The sequence below is a fragment of the Mesocricetus auratus genome, unplaced genomic scaffold (genome assembly GCF_017639785.1).
Source record: "Mesocricetus auratus isolate SY011 unplaced genomic scaffold, BCM_Maur_2.0 Super-Scaffold_100019, whole genome shotgun sequence".
Taxonomy (NCBI): Eukaryota; Metazoa; Chordata; class Mammalia; order Rodentia; family Cricetidae; genus Mesocricetus; species Mesocricetus auratus.
This window is the reverse complement of record NW_024429200.1, coordinates 17,688,177-17,714,194: the sequence shown is the minus strand read 5'-3', so window position 1 is coordinate 17,714,194 and position 26,018 is coordinate 17,688,177. Positions and strand designations below refer to the sequence as shown.

At 38.0% G+C, this 26,018-nt stretch overlaps 1 protein-coding gene across 18 annotated transcripts in view; it reads right to left on the bottom strand.

The window, feature by feature from the left end:
• Cadps2 (calcium dependent secretion activator 2) overlaps positions 1-26,018 on the bottom strand; it is a 519,904-nt gene that overhangs the window by 161,277 nt on the left and 332,609 nt on the right. For all 18 annotated transcript variants that reach the window (XM_040728765.1, XM_040728767.1, XM_040728757.1 and 15 more), the window contains exon 9: positions 14,719-14,785. In XM_040728765.1, coding sequence (XP_040584699.1) covers positions 14,719-14,785 — 67 coding nt within the window. The remainder of the gene's footprint in view (positions 1-14,718; positions 14,786-26,018) is intronic.

The following is a 26,018-nucleotide window of genomic DNA, read 5'->3' as shown; positions in this document are numbered from 1 at the left end:
GCATATAAGAAGATGTGCAATATATACGATACAGCGCTTCCAGGTGTTGGACAAGAAAACTCCTGGAACTGGAGACTGAACCCGGGGTCTTCAATATGTTAGGCACACATTCTATCATCAGGTTTCATCCCTAACCCTCATTTTTATATAGCACAGCCTGGTAGTGAATTTAATAATCCTCCTGCCTCAGCCTTCCCAGTGATTAAATTATAGGAATGTGTCGCCATGGTCATCTCAAAAATAAACTGTTATTATTACCTTACAATTAGATCACACTACAAATTTAAATTTCTCAGCCGGATCTTTAATCCCACCCTGACCATGGACTTGATGAAGAAGAGATCTAACTTCTGTCTTTGGGACATGCACTTAAGAGACATAGAGTGAATATGGTGGCTCCACTATATAAAATAAAGCAAGATGTATCCAAGTTGTCTTAAGGATAAGTAAATTGTAATGAGATATTAAGGGGTTTGGCAAAGTGACGCTTTAACAATAAATTAGTAACAGAACAAGAGATTTCTTTGAGCATATAATTAATAAGTCTCACATCTCCATCTCTTGTTTTGGGGACTTTAAAACCATAATAACAAGAGATCCCTGGCACATCACTGCCGTCATAACACAAACCCTGCTGGGAGAGAGATGAAGAACACCGGAGGGTCTGACTTTTCTACACAGCTCGCAAATACCTTCAGCAGTTACTAAGCAGAATAGGCAGCCATCACTGGGTGAAATACTCCAGACACACAATTCATCTTGCCCACTTCAATCATGTCTTTACCCGAATTGCCATGTAGGAGAACATTACCTTCATCTTTAAAAATTCTTCTTTCTATTTCTCAATCTAAACCCCTGACATTTTTCCCCCAAGGTCTTTATCACTGGTCCCCATTTCTTTTCTAACTGCATTACCTTGTCTTCTGTTTCCTTTTCTATGACTCAACTTCTCCAGACTGTGAATAATCTAACTTCCAAAGAGTGTGGCACAAAATCCCTGCCTATGTTTACATGGAACTTATTTTATTTAAATTCAAGAAATGTTCTCTTTCTAGTGTATTTGAAAGTGTAATACTTCTGAAAGTATGAACTACATTTTATCTTGCTTGAAAAACAAGAAGCACAAATAATTCTCCCACGCACATGACATGTATTTGCAAATACATTCTTTTCTACTTGTCATAGCTGACATTTAATTTTAAATTCTAAATACTCTGTTTAAAATGTTGGGGGAATGATTATCATGAGGTGATACATCTTCTTTTACCCAAGTAGCAAAAATTGAATGTATTCTATTGGAGGCATGGAGGTAGAAGGTATTAAAATTTATTTTTAAGAATTACATACATGAGTACTGTATTCACACATTTTCCCTCCCTGTCCTCCCTCTAACTTCCTCCATGTCCTGACTAAGTCCTTCTTGAATTCCAAACCTCTTATTCTTTGATTGTTATTATTGTTTCACAGCCCGAGTCCTTCTATGTATATGTTGTCTTATTGGTTTATTAAATAAAGCACTGTTGGCCAATAGGGAAGCAAGATAGATGGGACTATGAATCAAGGAGGATTCTGGGAAACAGAGGCACAGTCAGTCATGATGTAGGACACCAAAGGAGTAAGATGAGATCCTGTAGAAATACTCAGGTTAGCAGTTGTGGGTTAATAATTAAGTCAGAGCTAGCTGATAAGAAACCAAGTAAAAATGACTAACAGCTTCATAATTACTGTAGTGTTTCATGTGTTATTTGGGGGCTGAGAGAGCTGCAGGACCCAGGCGGCTGGCGGGAAGAGTACACGTCCTCACACACACACAATATCTAATTGCTATAGCTGTTCACCTGAGGGTAGAATCTTTGAGAATTCCCCTATCCACATTGGCATGTCAATTGGTGTTGTCATCTTTTTTTTTTTTTTTTTTAGGTCTTCATTAGGTAAGTTTTTCAGCTAAGCTGTAGTCACTTTCATAAGCAAGCAGTCAAAACACTATGGAAACTAACTTTGAGAAAGAATAAAACAACAGTTAGGGTGTGGCCACTCCCCCAACAAAGCAAATGTGTGTTTGCGTTATTCATTTTATATCTGTATGTGTACCTGACTGTATGTTATGTACACCACATATATGCGTTATCTGAAGAGGCCACTGGATCCCCTGAACTGAAATTACAGGTGTCTTAGAGTCACCAGATGCGAGTGCTGGAAACAACCTAATTCCTCTTTAAGAGCACCAAGTGTTCTTAACTCTCAAGGTTTCTGTTCAGCCCCTAGAAAGACATTTGTAACTTCTTAAAAGCTTATGTCTCCTGTGAGAAACAAACCATTTCTATATACCTTACATATAGAGAAAAAGAAAAAGCTAAAACATTGCAAGGCAGTATGAACCAAAATATAGAATAGAAAAAGATAACATTTTTGGAATTATAATGGACTACAACATATATAAAATATTTTATTGAGTCTTATATATACATATTCTCTTGCAGTATGATTGGGGCTATTAGCAGTACAGGTTTATTTTCATGATAGTGCTACCTTAACATTCTAGTGAGTCATTAATCTGCGAAAAATTGCCAAATGAATAATAGGTTACTTCAGCATTGAAGACATTGAAGACTTAACACACTTTGATTATAAGAGAATACTTTTGCAACTCAGGTACTAGGATACTCAGATGATTTGTAGTTCACTAAGTAAAGAAGACTTACACTGACAGCTAAGCTTTACTGAAAAGAAATTATACAATTACTCTCTAAAACAAGCTGAATACCTGTATTTCCAAGCCCTGTGAGGGTGAGGTAGAAGATTTTTGAGTTCCAGAGTCCACTTGAAAAAAATAGTAAGACCTTTTCTCAATAAAACATGACAAAGCAAAAACAAACTTGGAACCTGCTGTAACACAGTAGTTCCAAGAATAAAGATGTCTGAAAGTTGGCTGGGAGGCTAGCATGGGACTGATCCAGACTCCCTGAAAGTAGGTGTCAGTGAGGAGGCCTCGGCATTCTTTGGGGCTTTGGGTAATAGATTATCATTTATCCCTGGCATCCAAATGGACTTTGGAAGCCCATTCCATGTGGAGGAATGCTGTCTCAGCCTGGACACATGGGGGAGGGCCTAGGCCCTGCCCTGTATGATTTGACAGACTTGGGCGATCCCCCATGAAGGGCCTCACACTCTTTGGAGAGTGGAGTGAGATTGGGTGAAGATTGGGAAAGGTTGAAGGGAGACAGGGGAGGAGGGAAGGGAGAGGGAGCTGGGATTGACATGTGAAGCAAGCTTGCTTCTAATTTAAATTAAAGAAAAATGTTTTTTAAAAAAGAATTAAGATGTCAGGGCCTTTGAGATTTTGAGATTGTGATCTCAACTCTAGTAAACAGAGAGGAAGAGCAGAATCTGCCTTTCCAAGGTTGCCTAGGAAAAATGCTTATCGTGAGTGCTAGGATGTGCCTCCTCACTCCAGGCTGGTGTTCCTCTCATGATATAACATTATTCTATAATCCTCATTCTGAAACTTTAAACAACCCTATTGCCTGATTAGAAGCCTAATTTCTCTAAATGTTTGGCAATGCCATTATGTAAGACAGCCCTGAATTACTATCAAAGGCTACCAATGGTATTGGAGAGAAAAGTGAATTAAGTAATAAGTTGAGGCTCCTTATCTCTTTATTACTCATTTCTTCTCAAGTATACAAGTAATCCCAACACTTGGCAGGCTGAGGTCAAGGACAGTCTGAGCTACAGAGTGAGGTTCTGTCTCAAAACCAAATAAAACCAAACATCACTACTACCATCAACAACAAAAAATAAGTCCCTCCCACTTCACATCACAAAAAAGACAGTGAAGTAACCTTGGGTGGTGAATTCTTCAGTGGAAAAGGAGAGTAATACGAGGCAGAGGATTGGGTGTTGTGAACACACCAGGGATTGCAGACTGTCCTGTCTTCTGCCTCCTTACTCATTTACTTCTCTGCTTCTCTCTTGGTCCCCAGCCCCCATCTCACGGGTTGATTCTTACCATATCATTATGAATAAAGCAAGAGCAAATGATGTTGGTGTTGAAGATGTTAACTGAAAGCCCTTACAAATGAATATAAATTGACAGAGACATGAAAAAGTAGCCATGTATCTAAATGTAGTTTTAAATACTATGTTGCTTTATTTCTTGTGAAATTATTTTGGATAGTTGTACTATAAACATTATAAACCAAAAACATTGTTTTTCTAAAGGATTTTGCAAATATTATTTATATGATCACACTGTTATATGTTAAAGTAGCCAGACTTGATATATATATGTCATCAAAAGTGTGAAAAATTTGTCATTTTAGAACAAGACCTTAAGAACTGACAGAAGGCATCTAATGAAAAACACAATGATGTTATTTATTCTTTATGTAAATTGGAAAATAGGCCCAGGTCCTGTTTTACATTTATGCTAATTATTTTATTCTAGCTGGATTCAAATATTAAACCACTCTTTAACAGCAGGGCATACAAAGTCTCAAATACCAACTAAAAATTTTTTTAAGAGAAACTAAAAGGAAAAACACAAAGTTCCACCTTTAGAGAATTGAGTCTGTTTCTAGAACATGGTTATAAAATGAGGAAGTCTTAAAAGGATTGCTTCATTTCATATTTTACTTAAACATCTCAAAAACTGTCCACTAGATCCAGAATGGCTTCTAGTAACCGGGCCCATAGGTACAACAAAGAGTACAGATGGGAGAGTAACAGAATACCAACGGTGAGCAGAGTTGTCACTAACAGTGAGGAAACCTGACCCACAAAACAACTGAGAGCCTGCAATTAGGCTTTGGGGAAATACTGGGTCTAGAAGTAATGTACTACTAATACTAGACTTCTGAGTCACAAGTTACTTACTGGATTCAATAATTTGATGCACATTTCACAATCCATGTGCTTACTCTGGAACTCCAAGAGCTCTGACTTTACCTGTTATCTTTTACAAGGTCATGCCACATCCCATTTATAAGGCCAATTCAACAAACAATCTAGAGTGCACATTCAGATGGTAACAACCTGGGAGCTACCATTTACTAACCAGGACCCAGAACAAGTGGGACTCTGATAGGCCATCTACAGGACCAGGGCGTGCCTTGCTCCCTTCACTCTCAGCTGGAAGCAGTCTGACAACATCTACTTGCTCTGCACTGTGGCAATGAGGCAGGGGGATTATTGACACAGAAACATGGAGGTCTGACCCACTCTGATCAAGTATTTGTTTCTCTCATAAGCTTCCTGGTGCATTACTGAACAAATCTTACATAATTTACTGTATTAAAACAGAAAAATCCCTTCAAGAGAGTGCAGCAATCATAAACATTTAATATTCTCTACTCAGTCCACTTGTAATAACTCCAAACAGAACAGATTTGTTGGGAATTGGGGGATATAGACAGCCTTTAATCTGAAGACAGCATTAAGTCTGCCTTCAGCATCAACAGGGCACTTTAACTGATGTTGTGGTCCCACACGGCATCCATATCTGGGATAGGAAACCTCCCATTTTCTTCTTAATTGCCAACCTGCTTGCCACCTGCCCGTATGCACGCATGAAGGTGCTAACTATGAGATTTGAGAGACCACAGCATTCAGGTTTATATGTGTATTACTGCTGCAGGGATCGTGTTAACAGCTGGCAGCTTAGCAACTGCCACCATCTAATTTCAGTAAAGATTAAGGCTTTTAAAATCCTTAGCTTGAAATGTTCTTGGCAGAGGGCAAAGGTGCTGATGGAGTTATTTAAAAAAAAACCCAGAGCTTAATTTAATCAAGGGAAAGGAACATATCTTCAAGATACAGATTTGAGTGGAATATGTATTATGATTAACTATCTTGGCCAAATGGCATAGGGAGATCTAATAATCATGTTCAAATTCCTTAAAAAAAAGGAAGGCAACCTTGTTACACAAATTTTCAGTGTGATATACATATAAATACCCACTTACTTAACAAATATTTAGTCTATTTCTACCTATGTTTTATACAGTGCCTAGGAGATACTCTAGAAAGGGTCAACAGATTAAAAAATGTATCAATAATTTTTTTTTAACTGGAGACAAACGTTCTGAGAAAATTAAACCAGGGCGCTGTGAGAGAGTTGGAAGGGATTTTAAATTGAGTGAGTAGAGAAGACATATTTGAATAGGCAACATTTGAAGTGAAAACTAAATTTTTAGGCAGAATGAACAAGCCGCGGGGAAGAGAAAGCAAGCACATTATGTCTACATTGAGGTTTAGGAGTGGTCAAACCATCCTAGGGAAAGCAGGGGGACTTTGTTACACAGGCACAAGAGTCCCACAGAACTCATACTGTTAGGTGCCACTGGAGAGGAAGGGGTCTAGAGGCTTGGAAGACGCCATGCCTTTGGCTCTGCAGCAGTGATGCCAGATTTAAGAATGGTGGGTGCTGTTTGGTGACAGGCATCTAGGGGCCAGAAGTACAAAGGATCTTCACTAGGTCATAGTTATCTATTATTTTAAGTGCATGGGAGTCACTAGAAGGATTTAGGCAGAAGGGTGTCTTTCTTATTATTTTCTAATAAGACTAAATTTATTCAATAACCCAGATAAAAAGTTTTGATTATAAGTATCCAACAGTATAAAAAGTACAAAACCGATCTATGAGTTTCTAACATATTAATCCATATAAATTCCACATCAATGATTCTTTTTTCTCATTATTGAAAATGTATGTTTTGAAAAATCCAGTGAAATAAGGGGCAATTTAGCAAAATGTTTGACCATAAGAACAAAATGTCAAGCAAGAAAAACAATAGCCATCATTTGGGAGAACAGTTAAAATTCATGAGTTCTTTAAAGATTTATAGTCTTAATTAGTATTATAAGTATCTGGGCCCTTAAAAACAGAAATACCTATAGGAGTACTTCTGCTATATATATAGAACAATTAATATATGAGAATTATATATTTTTACTTTATCATTGTTTGAAGACAGAAAAAAATTTCTAAGTAAGATAAATATACAGATTGCATTATGGATGTAATTATTCACTTAAAATAATAAAGTAGATAGATTTCTTACCTGCTGATATAGAAATCACATACAAAAAATATCAATGACTGATTCCATTAGGAATGGATGTGTGTTTGTCTATGTATGTTTAGGGCACCCACCAGTGATAATTACTTGACTATTCTTGTGTAGGAGACTGGAGTAGGTACTATTAAGGAATATTGATGGTGTTTTGATAAAGATTTATTTAGCCATTTATTAAAAAACAAAATGTGCCAAGTGGTGGTAGATATGCCTTGATCTCAATTTTCAGGAGGCAGAGACAAATGGATCTCTGTGAATTCAAGGCCAGCCTGGTCTACATATAGAGTTCCAGGACAGGTTCCAAAAGTTATACAGAGAAACTTTGTCTTGAAACATCAAAAAAGGAAAGTGCACAAATATTAAAGCACAAAAAGCGTTGAGTAGGATTGCAAGCTACTTCAAAAACACCACTTCCAAAAGGCCACTCAAAAAGGCCATGTTCCTCCTTACTCCATCTATTTTACCTGGTCTCCTCCAGCCCGTCCCTAATGTAAACCTGACTCTCACTAAAATGCTCTTTCCAATTGGATACTAGTGACAGGATTCCTGTATCATTTCTCCCTTTTTGTCTAATTAAAAAGGAAAGGTTCTAACTCTAACATAGTAAAACTATACAAAATAAGAATTATTATCAAATGATATCCACATAGAAAGGAAAGGTAATAACTTTAACAAAAACAAAACTACACACAGCACAAACAATCATCAAGTAAGAAATACAGTCTTGATGTCTAGTCCATATGTAACTGGCAAATTTATAGAGATTACTCCATTAGCTTTCCTCTTCTGAAGAGTCTAAAGTTTATACCTAATATACCATTTGCCCAGGTTTGGAAGAACCATAATCATAACTGTAACTGTCTAGTCTTCAACCCCAAAGGCCCGAGTAAGTAAGAATGGTACAGCAAGTCACTTCCAAAAAAATATGAGAAATATCAGAAACAGCTGGCTGTCTGGACAGTCATCCACAGTTCCTCTGTAACCTTGGGGCAACCATCTTTGGCCTACAGGCCTAGAATATCTGATAGATTATTTTCAGAAACAGGAAATTTTGAAAGGCTATTCTACCTTGTCTTGGCAAAATTTGACAGTCACTTTCTTTTGTGTCCTACTTGTCCAATTTGGACAGCACACTGTCAACAGTCAAGGCAAGGGCAGTTCTTGCCCAAATGGGTAGCTTTTGCCATAAAGAAAGCAAACTCTATATGGAGTTTCTTCAATGCCCAGCATCCGTTTTGAAGTAGATTGGTGCTGCCAGTAACAGATATGTCCCATGTCAAGAAAAACCCACATTATTAAAATATTTTAAAGCCATATTCTATAGGTCTTTGAAGTGCTTGAGGATTACTTATCTATCTAAAATGTATTTCTTCATGATCTTTAAACCATAACTAACATGACTATAAGTTTGATAGTTATGGGTGACTATTAACCTGTGTTTCTTAATTACGTAGTTTGTAAAGATAACTTTCAAGGACTAGAAAGGTTTATTCTATTGTTAAATGAACTTCATAGGTACAATACCTTAAACAAAAGTAGAAATGCATGTCAGTATGTTCTAACAATATAACCTTAAATTTGTATCAATATACAAAAATCTATACCAATGTAAAACATATAAGAATAGTAATTCCTTTTTTAGTTTAAAAGCAGATTGAATAATCTACTCTTTTATCCTATCATTTCTATCTCCCTTTTTCTTTTCAGAACAAGATTCCTGAATCTGATCTCATTTGTTTAGCATTTTTTCTGACCATACCCAATAACAAGTTGTAACCCACACTCCTACATGATGACAAAAATCCATAACCTAGTCAAGATAAAAAAAAAAAGCCAGCCACCCAACCTCTAGGAAATGTGGGTGCTATGATATTAAAATTACTTGCTGCTGTCTGGGGGTGGGTGATGACATCTATAGGGAACCCTGAAGAAAAATCAAAACAATGGTCAAGTCCCGGGGGGCTAGCTGTATTATTTGTTGCCAGTCTCTGAGTAATGGGAAAGCACAGGGCCTATCTGAAGTCTTGGCTGGAGTAGTACATGAGGGTGGATCACCTCAGCTAGCTACCTTGGAATTGCCCTAAGCAGTTTGTAGTCCAAAGATGATCTTTGTGTGGTGTTTATTAGTTTAGTGGAATTAAGACAATCCAGGTAGAATTGTTGTGGAGTCCCATCGTTCTTTTGGAGACTACGAAGTTGCTGTTAGGAATGTTTATCATACTCTGTGGAGAGCATGAGCACATTAAATATCATAGGCTGTAAATCTTGGGGAGGTTAAAGGTCCATGATCTATTAAATATATCTGGGATACACAGGTGAAATAACATTTCACCATTCTGGGTTCTTTTAGGGTGTTAAAGACTAGATAATTAGACTTAAAATTTTCCTTAGTTATGATAAAAGGTAAATTAGGCATAAAACTTTAGACTCACAAAGATAAGATAGATAATAGAATACTTTCTCTAATTTTGCAAAATATAAATGAACTGGATATTGCAACCATAATTCTTACTCAATAACTGTTTTTGTTGTATATAATTTTACTATGTTAAAATTGAAACTTTCCTTTTTAATTAGACAAAAAAAGGGGAAATGTTGTGAAATAATCCTTTTGTACACTATGAAGATTTGTCACTCAGATTGGTTTAATAAAAAGATGACCGACCGGTAGCTAGACAGGAAGCATAGTTTGGACAGCCAGACACAGAGGAGGTTGGTATGAAGGAGGACAGAGTTAGAGGAGTTGTCAGAAAAACACTAAGTAGAAATGGGAGGTACAAAATGAAAGAGAGGTAACAGTACGTGGCAGAATGTAGACGCATAGAAATGGGTTAAATAAACTTGTAAGAGCTAGTTAGTAATAAGCCTGAGCTACTAGCTGATCATTTATAATTAATATAAGACTCTGTGTCAGTTATTTGGGAACTGGCAGGAAGTCATGATAGGAAAATTCTGCTTACAGGGTTTTTCATTTTCTACCACAAAAGCCATGTGTTGGTATACTGACATGCCCAACTTAAATGGTCAACAACAGCACCCCCATCCTGATCTTTGTTGATGTAACAGCCATAGCTTTATCACTTCAAACTGTCTTGTGTAAGCAAACAAATGGTACTCTAAACTAAAACTCTTCACACTGCAACTAGTGCGTGTTCTATATGCACTACTGTCATTTCAAATGCCTTTGAGGAGTTAGCATCGGGTCCTCCAAATACGCTGAGTCCTTCAAAAAGTATCAGGCAAAGAGAGTCCCTTCTTTAGGTTTAAATAGAATCCCAACAACATCTTCCTGGGGAACAGTGTTTCTCATGTGCCTGCAGCATGTTCTGATCACCGCCTGTTTACATCCTGTGCCAACTCAGCTGATACGTAATTAACATTATGTCTTGATAGCCTGCTGTTGTTTGCAGCAACTTCAAGTCATGATTCTGACACATTGACAACAAGCAGTGAACACTTGATACAGGGCCAACACAACATAGATGTCTACTTCAGTTTCCAGTGATGTCACACAGTCAGTCATTTCCTTAATCCCAGGGCTCTTTGGGCTACCCCTCCATGGTTACTTCTTTAATGCGGCAACACTGCTTTGTACCTTCTGGCATTAATGATCCCTAGTGATTTTTAAGATATCTGTTTATCTTCAGATGAACTGTGGCTGTGTGCATTAATTTAATCATAGCCATATGGAGCAGGAAATATGAGCTTTGCCTCTACTGTCTAACAGAATATTATTCAATTGACTCTATCTCATAGTAGATGAATCCTGAGAACATCACACAATGGCCCATATACATTTTATCTTAACTGGGCTGTGAGGGAAATAGTAACACCTCCTGTGGCAGGCTTATTTTGAAGAGCAAATAAGATCATGCATTAAAAGTGCATTAGGCAAATGTGTGCCACAGGGCAATCACTTAATAGCAATCAGATTAAATACATAAAAGATGTGTTAATACCTAAGTGCCTCAGGAGAATTTGGATTTATTACAGAAATATATAATATCTGATGTATACAGCTATTTGAATAGATGTTAGAAAACTATAGGAGAAATAATTCCACTTATTTAAATATAAAAATTGTTTCATATAAATGATGACTAACTGATGAAAAACTGTTTCTAAGATATCCAAGTCTTATTATTATTTGAGTTACAAGATAGTATCAGAAGTAGTTTATATCAGTTATGCTTTCCTAAATCTAATAAATACTAAACTATTAGGGAAACATAAAAATATATCAGAAAGTTTAATTTTGGTAAGATTTCAATATATTATTTGTAATCATTCTTTTAATTTATCTTGAACAAAAATTGTCTTTGCTTTGAAAATTCAGTCTCTTATTTATTAACACAGATTTATTGCTGTAAACACACCAGCATTAGAATATAAAAAGGGGTACAACTTAAATAGGAAGCAAACAAACACCCAACATTGACAGATAATTTGCTTTCTGATTTTTTGACTCTAATTTAAATTGACATTTTTGCCTCCGATTTTCATGTTTATATGAGTCTTTGAAAAGCCTTCTCACCTCAGTGGCTCCTCAAGTGCTCACTTGGAACAACGACTTTGCAGCTGGCCAAACCCGCTCTCAATCAATTTTTATGAGTACAAATTCTTGGGCTGATGGCTGGGTCTCCAACTATATCACTCACATAATCCACACTCACACGTGGTGATGAGATTCACATTATCACCAGAGCACCATTGTGCCGATGGCAGCAGCAGACACAGCAGGGTATGCTGTCCTCCCTATGAAAAACAACTCCTTCACCTTTCAATAATGCAGCCTGCAGGTATGGACTTACAAGCTGTGTGCAGATAGAATGAGAGATGTCTTTAAAAACACTAATAAAAACTACCCAGTTCCTCCCAATGGGTCATTCTCATTGAATCTCCATACATATCCATCTTGATTTTGAAGTGAGAGCATTCAATTTGTCTTCCCATTACATTTGGAATTGGAAGGAAGATTCAATTGTGTTTGAAACTTCAAAAAGTTGTCAGAGTACTGGCATATATATTTCAGCATATGATTCTCTCTGTGTGTGTTTCTATCTATCATCTATCTATCTATCTATCTATCTATCTATCTATCTATCTACCTATCTATCTATCTATCTATCTACCTATCTATCATCTATCTATCTTCTGTCTATTTGACATCAAGTATAATACATTCTAACTAATTCAAGTTAGGTAGAATTTTTCCTAAATTTAAATTAAAGAGCATATGGATTTAACCACTACTTTGATCCAAGTTGGATTTTACCTTTAAAATAAAACATGTATTTTAGTTATCTGGAAGAGTCAGCTCCTCCACATTTAACGTTCCTTAAAAACATACCACTTTGAAACATCCTAGTTCCTTCTTCTATTTCTAAATTCTCTAATAAGTGACATTCAAAGTATACACAGTTGTGTTAAAATTTCTGATTCATGTGACTATTTACTAGAAAATAAGATAGGTAGCAAATGCTGATCTTAAGCCTTCCCAGGATTCAAGGCATTAGGTCAGCATTTAACTTTTCAAAGTCTGTCTCTAGAAGCTTAATATCCATATTGAACGATACATACATTGGAAACTTTTGTACTACTGGCATTTACCAGGTTCTCAGACTAACAAATGGTATCTGCCCATCCTTTAAAACACACTTTAATTTTTTTTTAACTCACATTCCCATCAGTGAAACTAAGAGCCAGCTTAGTTTGTTCAAAAGTAGTTTATCCTCCAAATCGTCTACTGAGATTATGGAATTATCTGAGATTCTATACAAAGTCATGAAATATAACTGAGAAATAGGCTTTGTTTCCATGAAAAGTCAGTGGAATGCTTCCAAAAGACGTAGCAAAGACAAATCACAATGACAAACGCATTCCGTTAGGTACAGATGAGACATCTATAATAGGGATAAAATTAGAGCAGCCAGGAAGATCTATATTCAAAACTCTTCATTAAGCATTTGTATTTATTCTTATTTAATTTTAAATAGCTTGTTTTACATGTCAATCCCAGTTCCCTCTCCCTCCCCTCCTCCCGCACCCCCCATCCCCCCCTATCCTCCCATCCTATTGCCAATTCCTTCCCCATAGGGGATATCTAGAGTCTATCATTTCATTCAGGGTAGGGTCCAGGCACTCCCCTAAGAGTCCAGGCAGAGAGAGCATGCCTCTTTGTATTGTGGACACACAATGTCTGTTTGTATTCCAGGGATAAACACTGATCCACTGCTCAGGACCCCATAGGTTGCCCAGGCCTCCTCATTGACTCTCACATTCAGGGGGTCTGGATCGGTCCCATGCTGGCCTCCCAGCTGTCCGTCTGGGGTCCAAGAGCTCTCCCCTGTTCGGATCAGCTGTCTCTGCTGGTTTTGCCAGCCCATTCTGTGCCACTGTAAAGGCACAACTTAAAACTGCAGAAGATGTTTAATAGGGGCAGTTTGGGGGAATAGATGGCAGAAAACCCTTACTCAAGGCAATTACCTGTATTTTAGATCAAAAGATTGTGTATGTGTGTTCACTGTATACACATGTACATACGCATACCTTTTATTATTACTCTAAGGCACACAAGAAATGTTACCCTTGAGCTAAGAATAAAATAGACTTGTGTTCTGCCTTGTAGATACAACTGCTTTTAGCTGAATTCTAGCACTTTTCACGAAGACACCATGCTACCATGAAACATCAATAAACCATTTTTTCCCAGCAACTGATGGATGACTATATCTCTAGAAAACAGCAAATGATAATTTTCCTCTGTTGGCATTTCCTCGTATCATTCTGATCTAGTTCAGTTAAGCTTGCCTAATGTGTGGTAGGAATCAATGGGATTTTATAAGCTATTCTGTGTTAGGATTCCAAGAGTGATTCTTTTTTCATATATTTCCACTGAGAATGAAAGAGTTTGAATTTATCCTGGACTGAAATGACTATTTCGAAAGCAACACTTTCATGTAAACTAGAAATCAAAGACCTTGTTCTATGAACAAAGGTTGTTTATGATTTTAAAAGGTCAGAACCCAATCACTAACACAGTGGACAATTTGATTTAAAAGTACATTTATATGAATATATAACAGACATATTCATATAAAACGAGAGACTGAATGGACCACAGCTTTTCTGCATACTACCTGGATGCTGCAGCTTTTTCAAGGGATTGTCTTAGCGTCCTTTAGATCCTTAGACTTGAGGCCAGTACACTTTCTATAATACTAATTTTTTTTTGCCTTTTTCACACTGACTGCACAGTGTCACTTTGCAATGACTATTGGAGTTGATACTGTAACTAGTTAAACACAGAAGCTGACAAAGGAAAACAGTTGCATTTTGGCAATACACTAGACAATATACCAGTACACCAACAGCACACCAGACAATGAAGAAATGTACAGAAGAACAGAATGTCTGTCATTTCATTAGAAGTTGTTTGGGTTGTTGTTTGATATAAAAAGAGTTACTTGTGTTGGCATACAATGAACACACTACTTCTTTATTTTCAAATGAATTATTTAAAGTAATTCTCAATTTCAATTTCTAATGCAGGAATTATCAGAAAGAGATATGACGCAAATGGATGACAGTGTGAGACACACTGTCAGAAAGCAATTACTTAACAAGAAAATAAATGACTGACCTGAACAAGAACAAAGTAACGCTTTTTCCATCTTTTCCAAACCTTCTGTCCAAGGGCATACAGATACCTGGTAAGAAAAACAAAAGAGTTCCTAAATAATGGTACAGTTCCCCATAGCCATGTCTTCCACAGGTATTTATGAGACCAGCCAGCTAAAGGCCAAGTTTAGTTTAGCTGAAATCGGAGACAACATGCGGCTTCTGTGTTGCAAGATGACTGCACTGATTCACGATTCCTGAAAGGGAATTGATTTATGTGGCTTACAATTTGTCAGTCTTTACAACAAATTGAACGAAGTAGGAGTTAGAAAGGATAATCAAAGAACCAGTTGGAATTTTATTTTCGCACATGTTTCTTAGGATATACAGAGGCAAAGAGTGAAGGAACTTGTACTGAATTCTTCAGTGCTCAGATGACTGGAGCTGATGAATGTGGAGGCAGATACAGAGCCAAGAATCCAGGGTGAAAGGTCATTGTCCAGCTGGGTGACCTTGCAATATGCCTGACCCGATATCCAGTCCCGTTTCTTTGCCTATTAGAGAACAACTCTGGGTGTCCTGATTTCCAAGTGCCTTGGTAGCTCTGTCATTTTGAGATTTATGTGGCTTATGGAAGCTCTCCACTGAACAATTTTTCCGACCATGACACTCATTTAATAAAAAAGGTGACATAATTTAGTTTAGCACCATTTCAGCTATGACATTTTAACTTCGCATGATGTCTGTAATCTGAAGTGAAATAATTAACCTGGTCATGCATTTGAATAGAACCCCTTTGTTGTAATTGTTTATATGTGTACAGGAGTAAATGTACATGTGGAGTCCAGAGGCCAACCTCAGAGTTGTTCCCAGGAGCTATCCCTTCTTGTTCTTTGAGTAACGCTCGTTGCCACAGAGCTTGCTAAGTAGGCTAGGTGGGCTGGTCAATGAATTCAAGGGATCTGCCTGCCTCTGCCTTCTCAATCCGGGTATTAAAATCATGTGAAATCACGTGTAACTTCTTTACATGCGTTCTAGCCACTTCACCTACTGAGCTATTTCCCCAACTGAGAATAGAGCATCTGTTCTTACTGGTATAAAGGTTACTCAAACGAGCTTAATATATGTACAGTACAGAGTTACTCAGGTAATAGTTGTGCCACTTAATGATGCACATGGGCTAGTTTAAGTTTTATTACTGAAAAACTGATGATAAATGCTCAAGGGTAAGGGATGTATTTACTAAATGCTAACATGGCATATTCATAGAAAAAAATGTTTTGCCACTGAAATTATTACTTTGATAATGTTAATAGAATGGAGAAAAAATTACTATATAATGCTATGTTAAAGGGTCAGGATTTAATATTATACCCATACTCGATGATTTGAAATTTCTAAGAACAAACATGAAACAAGTATTCTAAATATTAATAACTATATTGCCTGAGGAATGGAATGATGCTAGACTTAAGTTTCCTTATTTCTATGTTTTTTACAATATTAGAATTAGGATAAGGAACTAAGTAGCCATTAAAGTTCAAAACAATTGGGCTCTTTCATTGCAAGCATCACCCAAATGGTCCAATCAATTTTTCTTTTGCTGTCAGACATATCAGCTAAGTGTGGTGAGTTCCTCTCTGGCAATCATGATGTACCTAAAGTCTGTTTCTTTGGATGCAAGGTTGAATCACTTAGACACTGGTGGAGATGTCGGCCAGTCTTGTTCTCACCTGTTCACTGTTTCTTCCCAAGGTCTCCTAAACGCCCTTTCTTTTAGCCTCCAATTTCTCTTCTGTGGTCGCGGTGATAGGTGTTCAGCTGCTCTCTTTCTGTCTTTTCTATATAATTTCCTTCTCCTGAAATGCACACACCCAAGTTCCTATTACAGGGTTAACAACGGTGACCTAAGGAGCTTGCTACTGTGGACATGACGGATGCTCTCTCTAAAGGGGCACTAGCAGGATGTGTACTTCATAGCTGCTCAGGAGCCACAGAGGGCCCTGGGAATAACCTCTGCCTGTGGCCACAGCCTGCTTCCCGGCTCTCTCCAAGCTCTCACTTAACAGAGTGCTGGGCAGATGGGTCACACACAAGTGAAAGTGAATAGACAGACACATGCACGTCATTACCACATGCAAATTAGTATGAGTGCTCTGACAGTGTAGGTCCTCTGCGAGGAGCACCAGCCAGCTGAACCACATCATTCAAAATGATGCGCCAGTGAATTTAGAATGACAACTTCTAGTTCCTCTGCAAACAGACAGCGAAGGTGCGCATGTGAACATATGCACACAGCATTTGGAGACTAGTGGACCGTTTTACAATGAGGAAGAACGCAAGGAAGGTGGGTACTGGGAGCAACATTATTTGGATGTCGGATCTTGAAGCATTAGAGCTACTGCACTATGAGAAGAAATTTGTTTAAACACACACATAAGTGACAATTGTCCAAACACATCCAGAAATGAACTGGTCATGAGAATTTTATGGGCTCTACAAATAAAAGTGAAGTAACAGTCAATGAAAGGTTACCAAAAAAGGAGGTGTTGTACACACTATGCAAAAGCCATGTACTATCTTCTCTTTGTAAAAATTTCAGCTGGGTGGTGGTGGTGCATGCCTTTAATCCCAGCACTTGGGAGGCAAAGGCAGATGGATTTCTCTCTGAGTTTGCGGACAGCCTGATCTACAGAGCAAGTTCCAGGATAGCCAGGACTACACAGAGAAACTCTGTCTCAAAAAAAGAAGCAAACAAAAACTCATATTACTCAAATAAAATTTTAATATAAAATGTAAATGAGTGAAATATATCAGAAACTATATTGAATAAAAGAATATATTAAAATTTATATAAGCCTTGTTTTCAATTGGCATGAGCTGTGTAATTAAGTCCCAAGGCCTACCTGCCTTACTCTATAAGAACAGATTCTCTATTGTATAAATATACTGCATTTCCTCCATCCAATTCTTCAGCTGAGGGGTATGTAGGTTGCTTCCAGGTTCTGGCTATTACAAATAATGCTGCTATGTACATAGTTGAACAGATGTCCTTGTTGTATGAATGTGCATCTTTTGGGTATATGACTAAGACTGGAATTCCTGGATCTTGTGGTAGACTGATTCCCATTTTCCTGAGGAATCTCCATACAGATTTCCAAAGTGGCTGTACAAGTTGGCACTCCCATCAGTAGTGGAAGGGTGTTCCCCTTTCTCCACATCCTCTCCAGCATAAACTGTCATTGGTGTTTTTGATTTTAGCCATTATGATAGGAGTAAGATTGTATCTCAGAATTGTTTTGATTTGCATTTCCCTGACAGCTAAGGACATTGAGCACTTTCTTAAATGTCTATCAGCCATATTAGTCTCCTTTATTGAGTATTTTCTATTTAGTTCTGTACCCCACTTTTTAAAATTTTTATATTTTTTATTTTAGAAGTACACTTATTTCATATCAATTCCCGGATTCCCTCCCCCTCTCACCCTCCCATGCTCTCCAAAGACCCCCCCAATCCACTCCACAGGGATAGTGAGGCCCTCCTCGGGGGACCATCAAGGTCTGTCACATCATTTGTGGGAGGGCCCAGGCCCTTCTTCCAAGATCTGGGCTGCAATAGTATCCCTCTATAGGGAATAGGCTCCCAAAGTCCATTTGTGCTCTAGGGATAATTCTTGGCTCAAGTGTTAGAGGTCCCATAGACTGTCCTGGCCTCCTAGCCGGCACCCACATTTAGAGGTCTTGGTTTGGTCCAATGCTGTTTCCCCAGTTTTACGACTAGGGTCTCCATGCTCTCACTAGGTCAGGTCAACTGTTTCTTCGGGTTTCTCCAGAACCATCTAGGCTCCTTTGTTCATGTCTCCTCCCTCTCAGCAAATGGATTCCAGGAGTATGACTCAGTGTTTAGCTGTGGGTGCCTGCTTCTGTTTCGATCAGCTACTAGATGAATAATGAAGTACTACTCAATGGAAAAAAACAATAGAATCTTGAAATTTGCAGGCAAATGGATGGAACTAGAAGAAACCCTCCTGATCCCCCCAAGGAGGGCCTCACCCTCCCTGGGGAATGGTGTAGGGATTGGGTGGGTGTCTGGGGGAGACTGGTAGAGGGACAAGGGAGGAGGGGTGGGAGAGGGAGCTGGGATCAACATGTGAAACATGCATGTTTCTAATTTAAATAAAAACATATATTGAGGAAAGAAGAAGAAGAAGAAGAAACCCTCCTGAATGAGGTAACCCAGTCACAAAAAGACAAACATGAGCCTTCATTCAGTGGCTGATGGAAGCAGAGGCAGACACCCACAGCTAAACACTGAACTGAACTCCTAGAACCCAGTGACAGAGAGAGAGGAGTGATGAACAAAGACCAGGCTGCTAAAAACTACATAGACAGCTGACCTGAACAAGGGGGAGCTCATGGACCCCAGACTAATGGCTGAGAGGCCAGCATGGGACTGATTCAGACACCCAAAACATGGGTATCAGTTAGAAGGCCTCAGCAATCTATGGGGCCTTGGGTAGTGATCAGTGTTTATCCCTGTAATATGAATGGACTTTGGGAGCCCATTCCACGTGGAGGCATGCTCTTTCACCCTGGACACATGGGGGAGGGCCTAGGCAGACTTTGGGGATCCCCGTAGAGGGCCTCACCCTCCCTGGGGAGCAGAGTGGGGATGCGGTGAGGGTGGGAGGGGTGGGTGGGGTGGGGAAGGAGGGGAGGGAGAGGTAGCTGGGATTGACATGTGAAACAGGCTTGTTTCTAATTTAAATAAAAATAAATTTAAAAACAAAGAAAGAGTAGATTCTCTTCATAAGGAATGAACGCATGAAGAAAAATAGTTTACCAATATTATTTTAAAATGAAAACTTCAAACTCACATCTTAAGAAATAACTAGGCTGCCATTAAAAGAGATACTAAAAATAATAATTAAAAGTGATCATCTTGTGGCCACTGCTATACTCATACTCAATTTGTAGAATGCCAGGTTCCTTGTGACCATCACGGTCAGGGTTTTCCTTATACCCTCAGTTCTGTGTATGATTCTATTTCTGACCTACTGCTCATCCTGTTTGCATATAGCATTTGTGTCTGAGCTCCTGCCTTTAGAACAATCCTTCGTATTGGCAAGTACCAGGAATCTGTTCCCATTTATTGCTAAGCAAGATAGTCCACTGTAAGAATGTATTCACAAGTTGGCACTGTGTGAGCTGTTTCCACACCTTGGTTTATGAAAAAGAAAGATGCCATGAACAATTGCATTTATGTTTTATGTTTAGTGTTTCCACTTCTTTGTTTCTCTTGTTCTGGTGTCCGGAAACTAAGTTGCCGTATCATATTGAAAGTGTATGTTTAACTGTGTGAGAACTTGTCAGACTCTTTTCCAGAAGTGACTATGGCATGCTGCATTGTCACTAGAAGTGAGAGAGAATGTGTCTCATTTTGTAATGATAAAAATCACTGTTAAGAAGAAGTACTCTGGATATGTGGTCACTCTGACTCCATTGCTGTTTCTCAGAGGATTAAATTGAATACTCAGAACAAAGGGAAGAGCCTTTACCTCCATCTTGAGTATAGTGGAGAACTCCTTGAACATCTTGCCTGTTCAATGACTTCTTCACTTTTCAAGGCCCTTGTAATGTTTAAAATTCAGAAGAGTCTAAATTCATTACAGATGGGTGCTGGGAATTTTGGGAAGGGTTGGAGTATGGAGAAGTAAGGAAAAGGAACACAAGTTACTATTATATAAACACTAGGCAGCCCATGATCAGAAAATATAAAAATCAAAACAAACCATCTGAAGACCTAATGTGGCTGCTGAAGATCCTCCTGCCTCTGACTCCTGAGTGCTGGATTAAAGGTGTGCACCACCACCGCCCAGACACTTACTCATTTTTCAAAGATGTTCAATGCGAGGTTGTATATTACTTCTTTCATGGCCTCTACATCCCAATTTTCTTTTTAATTTTAGGATGATATGAAAATTTACTCTGAAATCACGTTTTACAAGATAATAAGTGTTATGTCATACATATTAATGTTGTGATACCCATCAATTACTAAAAAAAGGAGTTATTCTCTCTAGAGAGACTGTTTCATATTTATACTAATTTTTAGGGAACTTGAATACAATAAATGGCTTTAAATAGTGATAGAAGACAATTCCATATTTCTTTAACTCACTAGAAAGGACCTCGGGGCATCTTGGGGTTTCTACTTTACACACCAATTAAAACTGCCTAATTGTTGTTTGACAAAAAGTTTGGCTGATCATTCTACTTGATATAAAATGTCAATATCATTAATTAGACAGATCCTTGAAATCTATTTAACTGTTGTTATTTGTATATTAAAACAGTAGTGTATTTGAAAATCAAGTTTACACTTCTTCTACTCATTAAAATTCAGAACAAAGTGACGTCTCATTTCTTTATGAAACAGGGTTCTACCAAACAAAGGTGGGGTATGGTGGGGTTATCAGTAGAACTGTTTCTCATCTTCAGTGGGACAGAACTTGCTTAGAGGACCAAGGATCTGCTGCTGGGCTGTCTCCGATGCTGCAGTCTGCCTTAGTATTTTGAAACTTGCCAAGTCATTGCTGGCTTCCTTTTGATTGCACGATCAATTCAATAATAAAGTTGTTTTTAAAGAGTATGAAAATCAGACCTGCTAAGTACTTGTCAAAATGGGAACGCACATTTTCATCTTGGTGGCAATTTATAATGTTGTTCAATAAAATAAGTGTTGCCTAGCATTATACAAGCTTCTCTCATGATCACTGTAGAATTTTTTTCTGTTTTATTTTTAAAATGAGAGCAGATGTATTTATTTATTTTGGTGAGGGGACCCTCACATTACTCATTTTCAATATCTATGGAATTTGGCTTTAAGCAAAGGATTTTAAAAATCTTTAAAAATACTTCAACAAAACACAAATAAAAGCAGTTTTCATGGTCATGTTCTATGCTCTACTCGCCTCAGAATATGGCCCTAGGAGAAAGCTTCCCTAGCTAGAGTTCCATTTGGTTTGAGAATCACTGAAGAGGGTTTAAAGGAGATACCATATTGCACATCTTCTGGCACACTGCCAGTACTATCAGCAAATATGTAGCCCCCCCCCTGAAATGTTTCCAATGCACTGTAGTACTCGGGTAACTATAGTGTTCTGGATTATTTGAAAATAACTGCTCAGCCTCTACTTAAAAGTATTTGCTTTCATCAATACACCCAACTCAAGTGTTAAGAAGTTGCTCTCTTTGAATAGAAAACCATGTGCTTAACTTTAAAAATCTTCTCTTCTTACACTGGATTAGGCAACAAAGAAATTAGTAGCCCTGACACAATGCTGGGGCTTAACTTGGAAGTCTAAAGCCTTGGAGCATTTGGTTGCATGCATCACTGCAAACACAGCAAAGTTCCTAAAGTCCTCCTGCTTCAGCCAGGGAGAGTTCTGTTGGAAAGTGTGACTTTTTTCTTTTCCAAAGAAACATGGACCAATGTCAAGAGGCAAGGCTAATAACTACATTAACCCTGTTTTCCGGCCTATGACATTTACTTTTATGTATTCAACCACTCCAGGAGGTGACACTGTATCTTCAAGTATCAGAGACATACATGCCAGACTCTAAGATTTTTTAGTATATATTTAAAATGTGCTTCTAGGGGAATGTTTAAAAAGAAAGTAAAATGAAGATGCTATTTGCCTATCCCCCCGCTCCCCCCCAAGTAGTCAAGGCTCAAGATACAAAAGCTTCTAGCCACAAGGTATATAGCATATTTTCAACTTTTTTTTTAAATCAACAGTTTCACCTAGTCATTACAGTATCTCATTAAAAAAGGCAAAACCTCTGTGGAAGCAATACTGTTTTAACAAACTAGATGAAAGATGATCCATGGGTACCTCTCAAAGTTTTCCTTTAGGAATCAACCTAGCCTTTACAAAATCTCTCAGAATGTTCTGGGCAACAGTAATCAAAACTTCTCTAGATGTATGGTCATCATTAACTGTATGGATTCTGGTATCAAAAACAATATAATAACAGATTTACACAAAACATGAAATTTAATAGAAAATAAACTTTAAATAAGGCAAAGATTGGCATAAATGCCAAGTTTCCTTTTGTTCCCCATCATCACTGATACCTTCAAAAGTACTTAAAATGCTGTTTTGTGCACTATCCCTTTCAATATATACTTTAAAAGATAAATTACAAAAGAATATTCTTTTAAATATCTTTCTTTAACCAGTACACTGAGGTATATTCTACTAATAAATTATTTTCTATAAATATGATATATTCAATGCTCTCTCTCTCTCTCACACACACACACACACCATCAAAAAAGTTAATGAAATTTGGAGAATTAGTTTTTTAATCTGTCTTAAAAATTAGTTTAACTCATCCTATAACAATACACATGATCTGTAGCATGTATTTCCTAGGAATAGTAAGGACACCACTAGTACCATACACACCATGTTTGGGATAGGAAATGGTTACAAGAAAGAAAAGGTCCCATTTAATAAAACACTTTAAAAACATGTTCTAAAAGCTTTTTGACTTGAAGATTATTCAAAGAATGCTTTCAGCAGAAAAATTCTCCAAACATTTAACTAAATGTTGTAGTTTAGTTTCAATTAGGATGGTGGCATACAATTCTAATAGAAAAGAGAATATGACAATTTATTTGCATAGAGTCCATGCTGTGAGAGTTCATGGTTTTACTTTATGAGGAAAAATCATCACTAATGAATATTTGAAAAACATAATTGTATACAGAAGATGGGAATTATCCAGCGTTTAAAAAAAGGACTATTACTTTGGGTGGATCACTTATGAGTCCAGCTTTCTATTCAAAGAAACAGAACAATCAATCTACATGTTGAATAATAAAGGCTTTTCTTCTACAAGGCTTCATTTTTCAAGGAAAAATACAGAAAGAAAAAAATCAATATATAGAGTAGTTTAGTCCTGGAAAGGGCTTTCTTAAAGAGAAACCTCAGTCAAGGTTGAAAGAGCAATTAATGCAGGCTCAAAAGCTGGGCCATTCTGATAGAGTTCGGTTAACATGTGGCAGAAGTAATCATCCACTTGTGAAAATGATTTTCGGTTCATTCTCAAACACCTTTCAGACACTCATGATCCCATTTAACTGACAACAATACAGGCTATCTGTGGGCACCATTGCATTTGATGTGAAAACCAATAGGGACCAAATGCCCTCAGGCACTTTCAGTCATCCTGCAGCACCACATTCTCTGCTGCCTGCATGAAAGGAATCTTCCTTTCACCGCATTCTTGCTTTTATTTAACTCCACAAGATTAAGCCTTTTTCTTTTCTTTTCCTTTTTTTCCTTCTTGGTTTTGTTTTCAGCTGAGGATGAGAAAAGAAACTGAATCAAGACAACACTGTGACCTGAGCATTAGGAAATCTAGAAGTAAATACTTTCTAGTTGGCTTTTATACTTCCTGTATTTAGACAGGAAAGAGAAGAAACGATCTTCACCAAGCGAAGTACCTGACATCTGGAGCGAAGTTAGGGCCGAGAAAAATCAGTGACTCTTAATGTTGGGGAAAAGTTATGTTTCCACGATCTGTAAACAGGAGACACAGTGGAGAGTAAAGGATAGTTCCCCTTATTTTACTTAGGTATCACTGTGTATAGAATCAAGAGCAGAGAGCTATTGCTTTTACCTTTCTACAGCTGCTAAACCTCAGTTGGCACCAGCATTTTAACAGCCAAATGTAGAAAAGTATCTTTATGTATCCAAACACAAGACAAACAATCTAAGGCAAACTGTTTAGAGAAATCTTCCTCTAAGAAGAAAGTTTCTCAGCTGGAAGTGGGGGCTTTTACCTGTTACCTGTAATCACAACAGTTAGGAGGAGGGGACCAGGAGACTGAAAATATGTGGCCAGCTAGATCTGTCCAGGGAGTTCCAGACCAGTCTGGGCTAGTTAACAATATCCTTCTCATATAAGAAAATTTAAAAAGAAGAGGGTATGCTAATGTTTATCTTTGCCAATTGCTTGATGGCATTCTTTTAGAACTCAATTAGCAGAAATAAATGTTCAAAATATATAGTTTTAATGGAACAAAAAATATCTCAAAGGTGGATACTTTCAAAATTATATTAATTTCTTATTTTCTTAAAGCATATTTTTATTGACAAACTTGTATGCATTATGACACATACAACATGCATTTAAATAAGTATACATTATAGAATATCTAAATGAATCTAATTAATATTTTATTGTCTTAATATATTCATTCATCTGGCTAAAATCAAAAACACCAATGACAATTTATGCTGGAGAGGATGTGGTGAAAGGGGGACACTCCTCCATTGCTGGTGGGAGTGCCAACTGGTTCAGCCACTTTGGAAATCAGTATGGAGATTCCTCAGAAAAATGGGAATAAACCTACCACAAGACCCAGCAACTCCACTCTTAGGCATATATCCGAAAGATGCCCATTCATACAACAAGGATGTCTGTTCCACTATGTTCTTAACAGCATTATTTGTAACAGCCAGAACTTGGAAGCAACCTAGATGCCTCTCAACCGAAGAGTGGATAGTGAAAATGTGGTATATTTACACAATGGAGTACTATTCAGCAGAAAAAAACAATGGAATCCTGAGATTTGCAGGCAAATGGATGACACTAGAAGAAACCATCCTGAGTGAGGTAACCCAGTCACAAAAAGAGAAACATGGCATGTACTCTCTCATATATGGATTTTAGACATAGATCTGGGGAGTGCCAGCCTACAATCCCATGGCCAGAGAGTCTGGGAAACAGAAACTTCATTCAGTGGCTGATGGAAGAAGAGGCAGACTCCCTCGGTTAAGTACTGAGCTGAATTCAAGAAAGCCAGTAACAGAGAGGGAGGACTGATGACCAAAGGGATTAAGACTGGGCTGGTTTAACCTCCAGAAACAGATGACCTGACAAAGGTTAACTCTTGAATCCCAGGCATCAGCCTGGGAATCCAGCATGGGACTGATCAAGACCCCCTGAATGGGGGTGTCAGTGAGGAGGCCTAGGTAATTTATTGAGCCTTGGGTAGTAGATCAGTACTCATCCCGAGTATACACACGGACTTTGGACTCCCATCCAACAATGTGAGATGCACTCTCACCCTGAACTCTTGGGGGAGGGTCTAGGCCCTGCCCTGGATGAAATGACAGACTATGGACACCCCCATGGAGGGCCTCACCCTCCCTGGGGAAATGAGGGGATAATGGGGGGCTTGGGGGGAGGCCACGGGAGGAGGGAAGGGAAAAGGAGAGGGACCTGGACCTGACTTGTGAAGCAA